Raw genomic sequence first — 12025 nt, forward strand, 5'->3', positions numbered from 1 at the left:
TGACTCCCTCGCTCTCTCACTCTCTCCCCCACAGGCTCACTCTCCCTGACTCCCTCACTCTCCCTGACTCCCTCACTCTCTCTCCCCCACAGGCTCACTCTCCCTCACTCCCACACTCTCCCTGACTCCCTCGCTCTCTCACTCTCTCTCTCCCCCACAGGCTCACTCTCCCTGACTCCCTCACTCTCTCTCCCCCACAGGCTCACTCTCCCTCACTCCCTCACTCTCCCTGACTCCCTCACTCTCCCTGACTCCCACACTCTCCCTGACTCCCTCGCTCTCTCACTCTCTCCCCCACAGGCTCACTCTCCCTGACTCCCTCACTCTCCCTGACTCCCTCACTCTCTCTCCCCCACAGGCTCACTCTCCCTCACTCCCACACTCTCCCTGACTCCCTCGCTCTCTCACTCTCTCCCCCACAGGCTCACTCTCCCTGACTCCCTCACTCTCCCTGACTCCCTCACTCTCCCTCCCCCACAGCCTCACTCCCTCACTCCCACACTCTCCCTGACTCCCACACTCTCCCTGACTCTCCCTCACTCTCTCTCCCCCACAGGCTCACTCTCCCTGACTCCCACACTCTCCCTGACTCCCACACTCTCCCTGACTCCCTCGCTCTCTCTCTCCCCCACAGGCTCACTCTCCCTGACTCCCACACTCTCCCTGACTCCCTCGCTCTCTCTCTCTCCCCTACAGGCTCACTCTCCCTCACTCTCTCTCCCCCCCACAGGCTCACTCTCCCTGACTCCCACACTCTCCCTGACTCCCTCGCTCTCTCTCTCCCCTACAGGCTCACTCTCCCTCACTCTCTCTCCCCCCCACAGGCTCACTCTCCCTGACTCCCACACTCTCCCTGACTCCCACACTCTCCCTGACTCCCACACACTCTCTCTGCCCCGCCCACTCGCGGTGATTGACAGCGGTTGTGCCCCGCCCCCTGCGGAATGCGGACCGGGGAGGGGAGAGGTTTCCCGGTCACTAACGGCGGGATGGGAGTGGATGTGGCTGCGGCTTGAGGAGCCAGCTCTTCCCGGACAGATCGCAAACTCGGGGCGAGGGGGAGCGAGGCCCGGTGATATCCGCGGAAAATGACACCAAGTCCTGAGGGCTGCGGAGGCAATTAAACCCCGAGGCCGCCCCCCCGCCCCTCCATCACTAATGGCGAATGTGAAAGTGGCCGTGAGGGTCCGACCGTTGAGCAAAAGGTGAGGGGAGGTGGTGGTCGGGATGGATGGAGGGAGGGATGGGGGAAGGGAGAGGTAGGGGTAGGATAGGGATGGAGGAGGAGGGGTGGAGTGAGGGGAAGGAGCTGGAGTGAACAGTTGGAAGGTACAGGAATTAAGACCGCGAGCAACCGGTATTTGTCAAAGTAATGAAACTTGGATCCAGGCATTGGACAGCCTGAACCCGGGGGGTGTCGAAAATAACTCTTAAAATGCTCATTGATCATCATGTTGGAACTGTGCGTTTCTCAGACTGGACTGAGATCTGCCAAAGTGCTGCACAGCAGGCAGTTGGATTGCTTCACCCAGGTCTTATTCAGACTTGGGTTAGTCTCTGACTGGTGGCAGATGCTAATGAACTAACTGACTTTCTGTTGTACTCTTAAATAATCTGAATATGTAACTTCAGTTTGTGGCTTTGTGGGTGGGAATGGAAAGGGGGAAGGACTGAAAATCAGAGACCATCTGCAATGGCTGTCTTTTAAAAAGACGTGTGCTTCCAAATTAGGTTACAGCATATTTGGTCAGCATCTGTCCTCACAATTTACAGAGGGAAAGTTAAGTTATGGCTTTACCCGGCCCTTGCCAGAACTTAGTGCTCTATCAGCTAAACGTTGCAATGTTTCATGCACTGTACATAGCATGTCACCATCGCTGCAGGAAATATTTCAGCTGTTGATGTATTTTGTGCACTTTTTCCTCACATTTTGCTCAGCAACAAGCAAAGTTGTATACTTTCAGAATTGTGATTTTAGTTTTATATAAAATTGATTTTGAAAAACACATATCTTCACATTGGAGCAAAGCTTGAACAATTAATGGTTATAATATTGGATAACTTAATGTGAGCTCCATCTAAATATCTTTCAGCAACGTTTAACAAATGTTTTGCGCTCAGACTTCCTGTAGAACTTTGCACAGAATAAACTTCTGGTATTGAAATCTGCACCTTTTGGTTCAGAGATTGAACTGGAAGTTAGTGGAGATTGCAGTTCAGAGATATTGCAGATAGGTGGCTAAGTGCTGTCTTTACCTGAAACTGTCTGTAAAGGAGGCGGCTTAAACATATCTCATCTTAGTTATAAAGGGGCCATAATTCCTGCTAAGTTTCGCGAAAACTAAATTGATTTAAAAAAAAATGCTTGTTCTACTGCTCTCTTTAAGACACTCCTTAAAACCTACCTATTTGACCAAGCTTTTGGTCACCTGTCCTAATACTGCTTTCTTTGCTTCGGTATCACCTGTTCTCTGATAACGTACATGTGAAGCACCTTGTGTTGTTTTACTTTGTTAAAGGCACTGTATAAATGCAAATTGTCTGCTTTCTAATTTTTTGCTTTCACTCATTAGCAAAGACTTCAGGCCCCACCCATGTTTTTCTGACATTGCTCTTTTCATGTTACTGTGGATTTATTTGTAACTGGCCATATGGATTTCTTGTATAAATATTGCTTAAAAATATGGTAAAGGCAAATGATTATATTGCTATCATGGATATGACAGCAAAAGAATCAGCACATCACCTTCCAATGTGATTGAAGTACTGAATGTCTGGAAAAATGTATTACAATAATCCAGTGTATGTTATTCTGTCAAACAGATCTAAACAGAGTTTGGTTTGTTTGGGAAGTAATGAGAGCTGCAGAAAATTTTCATGAAAAACCAGCTGGAAAATCTAGCAATGGCAGTCTAGTCCTGTTGCAAATTACTGAAAATTACATTTTATGTATTAGGGTAGTTTATGATGCCCTTAATGTAGAAGATAAATAGTAAATGCTTATACCTAGTTGTAAATAGTTCTCTGCACTAACTTATGTATCAAATTTATATTTAGAACTACTGTAAACCAACATTTATGAACTGGAATTAAAATGCAAGTAAAATTTCTTTTTGCACTACTTACTGGAGCTCTAAGTTCTCCTTTCCTCAAACAGTGGTAGAAACTCATTAAGAAAGCCATATTCATGCTTTTTTTAAAAGCTCCAGACTTGACTGTTCCAATCCTCTCCTGGCTCTCGCTCACAGACCAATCTTTTGGTCACTATCATGTTATTATCTCTTTATGTGGTTTGGAATCAGTATTTGACTGATTACAATCATGTGTAGCACCTTGGGATGTTAGAGGCACTATAGAAATGAAAGTTGTTCAGGAGATCTCTTACAGTGCAGTAAAGTTAAAAAAGATGGAATTAGAAACCAAGTGCTGGAAAAATACACAGCAGGTCTGGCAGCGTCTGTGGAGAGAGAAGATTTCCAGCTTCCACAGTATTTTTGCTTTTATTGAAAAGATGGAATTGCTCAGAAGCAATTTGCAGTGCCCACTGACTTCTGAGTGCCTTTGGAGGTAGCTCTATCCTGTTGAGTGTAACCAAATTAGATTTACAATGAGAAACGCTAGCCATGTGATTATATTTTTTGGCTAGTGAAGTAGTTTTGGGCTTGCTGGTCAGCACGTACCTTGCACATCATATTTACAGTTGCAGCTTGAAAACAGTTGTACAAGTAAAGTTGTTACTACGATGGTTCAGCTCCTGAAGTACCTGCCGTGTTGTGTAAACAAGGTGGTTTCCACAGCACCCAGGACTTGGAGCTGTACAGGTACTACAGAAATGCTTCTTGAACTCTGGGTGCTTTTCACTCTAGTCTGGGTCACAAGAGTAATAGGAAACTGACCTTTGTGCCTTATTTTAACTTTCAATATAAATGCTAGACTGGGTGTTTAATGAATTAGCTTCATGGTTATAGGAGAGTGGTGACAAAGGACAATAAAGCATTTTTGTTGAATTTCTCTACTCCCCTCCGTTCGCAAGAGCAAAAATAATGGTTGCCTGGAAATTAACACGCCAGTTCATGTCAAAGCCTTCTATTATGGTTCCCAATAGACAAACAAAAGACTTTGATTTGTCTAGTGCCTTTCTCAACCTCAGAACATCCCAAAGTACTTCACAACCAATGGAATATTGTTGAATTATAGTTAGTCATAGTGTTAGAAATTATTAATCTCGGTGTCATTGTGAGCTTATTGATGTATTGAATCATTCCAGTGCATTGAACAGAGCACCAGATAAACTAGGTGTTCCAACAGCAGGGTGCAAGATCAGTGAAAATTGCCTAGACTGCCTGTGGGTTGAAAGAGGTTAAAGTCTTCACCTTTACAATACAGTTAACAGACAGGGTGGGGACTGTTAAACAGCACTCACTTAACATACAAGTGCCTTTTAAGAGGCGGCACAGTGGCGCAGTGGTTAGCACCGCAGCCTCACAGCTCCAGGGACCCGGGTTCGATTCCGGGTACTGCCTGTGTGGAGTTTGCAAGTTCTCCCTGTGTCTGCGTGGGTTTTCTCCGGGTGCTCCGGTTTCCTCCCACAAGCCAAAAGACTTGCAGGTTGATAGGTAAATTGGCCATTATAAATTGTCACTAGTATAGGTAGGTGGTAGGGAAATATAGGGACAGGTGGGGATGTTTGGTAGGAATATGGGATTAGTGTAGGATTAGTATAAATGGGTGGTTGATGTTCGGCACAGACTCAGTGGGCCGAAGGGCCTGTTTCAGTGCTGTATCTCTAATCTAATCTAAAGATCTGCCGGTTTACATTGCAGAGCCAATATGAAAGAAAGATGTTGCATTTATACAGCATTTTCACAACCTCGTGACATCCCAAAGGGCTTTACAGCCAATGAATTACTTTAGAAGTGTGGTCACTTTTGACATGCAGCAGGCATTTTGCTGACAGCAAGATCTCAAACAGCAATTTGACAATGATAAGATAACTGAGGGATAAGTATTGTCCAGTACTGCAGAGAACTGCTCGGCTTTGAAAAGAGCAATGGGATCTTTTACATTTATCTGAGAGAACCATTGCAAACAGTGCAGAAGGAGGCCATTCAACTCATTATGCCTGTGCTGGCTCTGATAGACTAATTATTCCTACTTTTGCTCTTTCCCCATAGCCCTGCAAATTTTTCCTTTATAAGTATATATTCAATTCCCTTTTGAAAGTTTACGATTGAATCTGCTACCACCACCCTTTCTGGTGGTGCATTCCAGATCATAATTGGCTGAGTTTTAAAAAAAAGTCTTTCACAACCACCAGGCATCTCAAACTGCTTTCTAGCCAATGAAGTACTTTTGAAATGTAGTCACTATTGTAGTGTAGAAAAAGTGGCAGCCAATTAGCACACAGCCAGGTCTCAAACAGCAATGCGATAATGATCAGATTATCTGTTATTGCGCTGTTGATTGAGGGATAAATATTGGCCAGGACACCAGAGATAATTCCTCTGCTTATCTAAATAGTGTTTTTGGATCATTTACATTCACCTGAGGGGGTAAGCAGGGCCTTGGTTTAATGTCTCATCTGAAAGATGGCACTACCTACACTGCAACACACACTCCGTATGGCACTGGAGTGCCAGCCTCAATTTTGTGCTCTAGTCCTGGAGTGGGACTTGAACCCATAGCCTTTCCTCCGATTTTTTTTTGTGCCAATTATCTTCAATCTGCATCCTGTTTACTAATCCCCTCTTGCCAGTGGAAACAGCTTCTCACCTAATCTCTCTTAAACCTTCTCTCCTGTAAGGAGAACAATTCTAGCTTCTCTAGTCTCAAATAACAAACCTCTCATCACTGATATTCTAGTCAATCTCTTCCACACTTCCTGAGACATCCTTCCGATAGTGTGGTGCTCCGAATTGGACACAGTATTCTATCCGAGACCTAGCCAGTGAATCATAGAAAGTTTAAGGCACAGAAAGGGGCCACTTGGCCCATCGTGTCTGTGCCGGCCAAAAAATGATCTGCCTATTCTAATCACACCTTCTAGCATTTGGTCTGTAGCCCTGCAGATTACAGCACTTGAATTGCATATCCAGACTCCTTTTGAATGAGTTGAGGGTCTCTGCCTCAACTACCCTTTTAGGCAGTGAGTTTCAGACTATCACCACCCTCTGGGTGAAAACATTTTCCCCTCATCTCCCCTCTAATGTTTCTACTATTCACTTTAAATCTATGCCCCCTCGCCACTGACTTCTCTGCTAATGTGAATAGACCCTTCACGTCCACTCTATCCAGGCCCCTTAAAATTTTGTACATTTCAATCAGATCTCCTGTCAGCTTTCTCTGTTCCAAGGAGAACAACCCCAGCCTATCCAATCTTTGCTCATAGAATTCTAGAGGTCGAGTAGAACTTCCTTGCTTTTGTACTTTGCCTCTATTTATATATATATATATATATATAAATGAGGATCCTGAATGCCTTTTTAACAGCTTTATCAACTAGTTTTGCCACCTTCAAAGATTTAGTATGTGAACCCCTGGTCTTTCCCTGCACCCCATTTAAAATTGTATCATTTAGTCTGTGCTGCCTCTTGGTCATTTTTTTTTCTTCAGAGGGCAGAGAGAATCTTGGTTTAATGTCACATCCAAAGATGGCACTTGAGTGCAGCATGCCCTCAGCACCGCACTGGAGTGGCTGCCAGGATTACGTGCTCAAGTCTCTGGCGTGGGTCTTCAAATCATAACCTACTGACTCAGGAAAGAGTGCTACCGCTGAGCCACAGCTAACACCCAATTACCACCACTACTGTTTGCTATCATTACTGTCTATGTATGGTGGCTTTCATACTGATTGCAAGCACACACTTTGGCTCCAAGCTTTTTTGGCACAAAATAATTCGGTGAAGTTGATCTGTGCATGGGGCTGTGTTGAACACTTTTGAGCCGATAGTACTGGGAGAGAAAACTGACCTGATTTTCTGTTGCCATCCTTCTCATGGCATAGCTGCTTGCTGTCTTGTACAGATGTTGTGTCAGAGATCAAGAGCACACACCATGGTGTGGTGCACTGGAATTCTCCTCTGTTAATCTCACATCAAGATACTGCTGCTGGATTGTGTGTGGAATTAAATGGAAAATTAAAGTGAATCAAAGGAAACAATTTTTAAAACTTACAAGTTATGATTAATAAATGCATATTGCAACCTAAATATTGCAGGATGCTTGCTTGACCCACCCTTTTAAAGCTGCAATATTCTTTAAATTTGTCTGATAAATGTGTCACTGCAGGGTATTTAGTCAAATTGTGCTTAAAATACTTTACTTGTCCATCATCCTGTGTTTCCATTTGCTGCTGGGATATAAAATACTGAGTTTAAGACTCAAAGTAAGTAGTGAACAAACTGGCTTCTCAAACTGTTTAGTTCATTTCTAAAACTATTTTTGATTTTTCAAGTGTCAGGTTGGTTAACCTTCGATTATCCTATTACACTGTGGAAACTCCTCTTTTCCCCATTTTCCTTTCATGGAAGTTTGTCACTGTAGACTACACTAAGCTGCTGAATCACAATCCTTTGGCATAATACAGGAATGCATCAGCTTTCTGCCTGGGTCAAAAGGATGTTGACAGCCTAAGAGGATTCTGCATCTCGTTTCTCAGTTTTTGCTTCTCTCTGCTGTGGCTCGAGTTTGGGCTCTCTTGGGCTTTTTTGGGATTTGTTCCTGTTGGCTTTGATCCTCTGTTGCCTGCAGCCTCCTTTCATCAAAAAATGAATCTTAAGCACAAAGAGGCCATTTGGCCCATCATGTCTGTGCTGGCTCTTTGAAAGAGCTACCCAACAGTTCCATTTCCCTGCAATTTTTATTTGTTCAAGCATTTACCCAATTCCCTTTTGAAAATTACAACAGCCTCCACCATAATTTCAGGTATTGTATTCCAGATGACAGCTCTTGTATTTAAATAAATTCTCATTTCTGCCCTAATTCTTTGCCAATTGTCTTATATTGGTGCCGTCTGGTTACCACTTCTCCTGCCACTGGAGAGGGATAGTTTCTCCCTATTAAAATATATAGTTATGTTCAAGGTGTCAGTTTTTCCTGAGTGTTCTTTCCTCGGGTGTCTTTGTCCCCTCGATTGCTGATGATGCACCTGTTCTGGAGTACTTATTTTGCAGACTAAACCATCATAGTTCAGTTAATTCTTAGTTGCTTTCTTTGTGTTTTTTTGAAATTAAACTTACTTATTAATTTTATTTTAACTAATGTTATTAAACAGGACAATATCCCACATTTGAAGTTTTATAATTAATCTTTAACGACAGTAATAGTTTGGTATTGGGTATGGATTTAAAATAAAAAATTAAATTAAATTTAGTTTAAATTACAAGTATAATTGATCTGCAAAAGGAAGATGATCATTATATTGTGATAAGTTCATGGCCACTTCTATTTAACTGCAATCACGATATGCATTAATATAGCACCTTTAGCATAGAAAAACCCCCCAAAGTGTCTGAGGCATAATCAGGTAGCAGTGGAGAAGCTGGGGTCATTTCTCTTTGGAGCAGTGGAAATTAAGAAGAGATTTGATAGAGGTGTACATGATTATGACAGGTTTAGATAAAGCATATAGGGAAAAACTGTTCCCATTAGCTGATGGTACAAAGCCTAGAGAGCACAGATTCAAGGGTTTGGACCATAGATGTGAGGAAGAATTTTTAAAAATTTGTGTGTGTGTATATATAAATTGAGGGAAATAAACACAGGGATACAGGGAAAGGGGATTGATTGGATTGCTCTACAGAGAGCCAGCATGGACTCAATGGGCTGAATAGTCTCCTTCTGTGCAGTTATGACTCTGAGACAGAGGATTAGAGATTAGGAGGGGTGACTAAAACAATGTTCCAAAAGGTAGGTTTTAAGGAGGGCCTTAAAAAGGAAAGGGGAGAGTTTTAGAGAGGAAATTTCAGAGCTTGAGGCCCAGCTGCCAATAGTGGAGCTAACGGGAAAGTGGGGAAGGGCAGGGGGTGATTTAAAGGTCCAGATCTGAAGAATGGAAAATTTTGGGAGCATTGCTGGGCTGGAGGAGGTGGCAGATAGGGAGAAGTGAGGCCATGAGGATGAGAATTTAAAATCAGTGGCTCTAGGGTACCAGAAACCAATGCAGGTCGGCAAGGTCAGGGGTGATAGGCAAGCAGAACCTACTGCAGGATAGGATGCAGGCAGCAGAGATTTAGATGAGCTCAGGTTTACAGAAGATGGAGGATAGGAGGCCAGGCTAAGAAAGCATTTAAATAGTTAAACTTGGAGGTGATAAAGGCATGGGTGAGGGTTACAGCAGTAGATGGGCTTGGCAGAGACAGAAGGTAGACTCTGTAATGGAGAACAGTACAGCACAGGAACAGGCCATTCGGCCCTCCAAGCCTGTGCCGATCTTGATGCCTGTCTGAACTAAAACCTTCTGCACGTCCGGGGACCATATCCCTCTATTCCCATCCTATTCATGTATTTGTCAAGATGCCTCTTAAACGTCGCTATCGTACCTGCTTCCACCACCTCCCCCGGCAGTAAGTTCCAGGCACTCACCACCCTTTGTGTAAAGAACTTGCCTCGCACATCCCCTCTAAACTTTGGCCCTCGCACCTTAAACCTATGTCCCCAAGTAACTGACTCTTCCACCCTGGGAAAAAGCTTCTGACTATCCACTCTGTCCATGCCGCTCATAACTTTGTAAACCTCTTATCATGTCGCCCCTCCACCTCCATCGTTCCAGTGAAAACAATCCGAGTTTTTCCAACCTCTCCTCATCGCTAATGCCCTCCAGACCAGGCAACATCCTGGTAAACCTCTCTAAAGCCTCCACGTCCTTCTGGTAGTGTGGCGACCGGAATTGCACGCAATATTCTAAGTGTGGCCTAACTAAAGTTCTGTACAGCTGCAGCATGACTTGCCAATTTTTATATTCTATGCCCTGACCAATGAAGGCAAGCATGCCGTATGCCTTCTTGACTACCTTATCCACCTGTGTTGCCACGTTCAGTGACCTGTGGACCTGTACGCCCAGATCTCTCTGCCTGTCAATACTCCTAAGGGTTCTGCCATTTACTGTATACTTCCCACCTGTATTAGACCTTCCAAAATGCATTACCTCACATTTGTCTGGATTAAACTCCATCTACCATTTCTCCGCCCAAGTCTCCAATCGATCTATATTTTGCTGTATCCTCTGACAATCCTCATCACTATCCGCAACTCCACCAACCTTTGTGTCGTCGGCAAACTTACTAATCAGACCAGCTACATTTTCCTCCAAATCATTTATGTATACTACAAACAGCAAAGGTCCCAGCACTAATCCCTGAGGAACACCACTAGTCACAGCCCTCCATTCAGAAAAGCACTACTACCCTCTGTCTTCTATGACCGAGCCAGTTCTGTATCCATCTTGCCAGCTCACCTCTGATCCCGTGTGCCATGAGGGACCTTGTCAAAGGCTTTACTGAAGTCCATATAGACAACATCCACTGCCCTTCCTTCATCAATCATCTTTGTCACTTCCTCAAAAAACTCAAAAACACGACCTCCCCTTCACAAAACAATGCTGCCTCTCGCTAATAAGTTCATTCGTTTCCAAATGGTAGTAAATCCTGTCCCGAAGAATCCTCTCCAATAATTTCCCTACCACTGACATAAGGCTCACCGGCCTGTAATTTCCTGGATTATCCTTGCTACCCTTCTTAAACAAAGGAACAACATTGGCTATTCTCCAGTCCTCTGGGACCTCACCTGTAGCCAATGAGGATACAAAGATTTCTGTCAAGGCGCCAGCAATTTCTTCCCTTGCCTCCCTCAGTATTCTGGGGTAGATCCCATCAGGCCCTGGGGAGCCTGATCAGTTCAACTAATATAATCCAAAAACGGTCATTAGCTACTACTTAATTATCAGGATAACATAAATCACTTGAATTATGTTAAATGTTCCACCATACCTTAGGTGTCATCTTTCACCTTTCAGGACATGAGAATAGTCGTCTTTCAGATGAGAAATTAAACAAAAGCCTTGATTGTCCTCTCGAGGACAAAAAGATTATTATAACTAAGATAGCCAGGCAGCACGGAATAGATGGAACTAGAACCTAGTCTTTCAATACTTATATAAGGTTTTATTTACAGAGGTATACATTGCAAACTTGTATCTCCAAATAATCCCAACCAACACAGTTTCAGTCGGGAGCACAAGTGAATCCCCAGTTAATGCTACCAGCTGAATACAATTAAACATCCAATTGGTCGACAATTAACATGGTACTATTTGAAGAAGAACAGGGGTGTTCTCTCAGTGGTCTGACCAATAATTATCCCCCAACCAACATCCGTAAGACCGATAATCTGGTCATAACTGTTAGAGTGATCTTGCTATGCAGAAATTGGCTGCCACATTTGTTTATAGTCCAACAGATGCTGCATTTCAAAAGTAATCCATTTTAATGGGAAATATTTTGGGATGTCCTGAGGATGTGAAAGGCACGATATAAATGCAAGTTTGTTTGTTTTTTAAAGCACCCCCATTTGAAAAGTACAGATATTTTAAAATCTAATAAAATGAACCTTTTCCCCCACTCCTGTTTCTCTCATCTAATTTTGTCAGGAGATGCAAGGGTTTACAATGCAGATGTGAAATACCTTGATAGTGTTGCACTCTGATTAGCTAACAACTTTGGGTTCTGTTTCTTCTCTCCATTTGATCCATCTCTACCTTTCATTCACTGTGGTAAACACAAGTAACCCTCCAAACTAAGGTAATCCTGGGACTTGATAACGGGACCTTTTGGTTAGGTATTGAGGTGTAAACTGATTTAACTCTCCAGATGCCAATTTTCCACTACATCTTTGAAGAGAATTAGAGATTATTTGTGTTATTGCCAGTAGTAGATTGTAGATGAAAACAATTGTTGTGCATTGTGCATGTATGAGCATTTTTAAAACATGGTTCATTCTTGCATGTGCACAGAAAAATGATAGCAGTAAT

At 43.3% G+C, this 12025-nt stretch overlaps 1 protein-coding gene across 3 annotated transcripts in view; it reads left to right on the forward strand.

Moving 5' to 3' along the window:
- Positions 1-947: 947 nt before the first annotated feature.
- The window catches only part of stard9 (StAR-related lipid transfer (START) domain containing 9), a 298527-nt gene continuing 287449 nt past the window's right edge, over positions 948-12025 (forward strand). For all 3 annotated transcript variants that reach the window (XM_068039742.1, XM_068039743.1, XM_068039744.1), the window contains exon 1: positions 948-1205. In XM_068039742.1, the coding sequence (XP_067895843.1) occupies positions 1159-1205 (47 nt within the window). In that variant the 5' untranslated portion in view covers positions 948-1158. The remainder of the gene's footprint in view (positions 1206-12025) is intronic.

Source organism: Heterodontus francisci, chromosome 9 (genome assembly GCF_036365525.1).
Source record: "Heterodontus francisci isolate sHetFra1 chromosome 9, sHetFra1.hap1, whole genome shotgun sequence".
Taxonomy (NCBI): Eukaryota; Metazoa; Chordata; class Chondrichthyes; order Heterodontiformes; family Heterodontidae; genus Heterodontus; species Heterodontus francisci.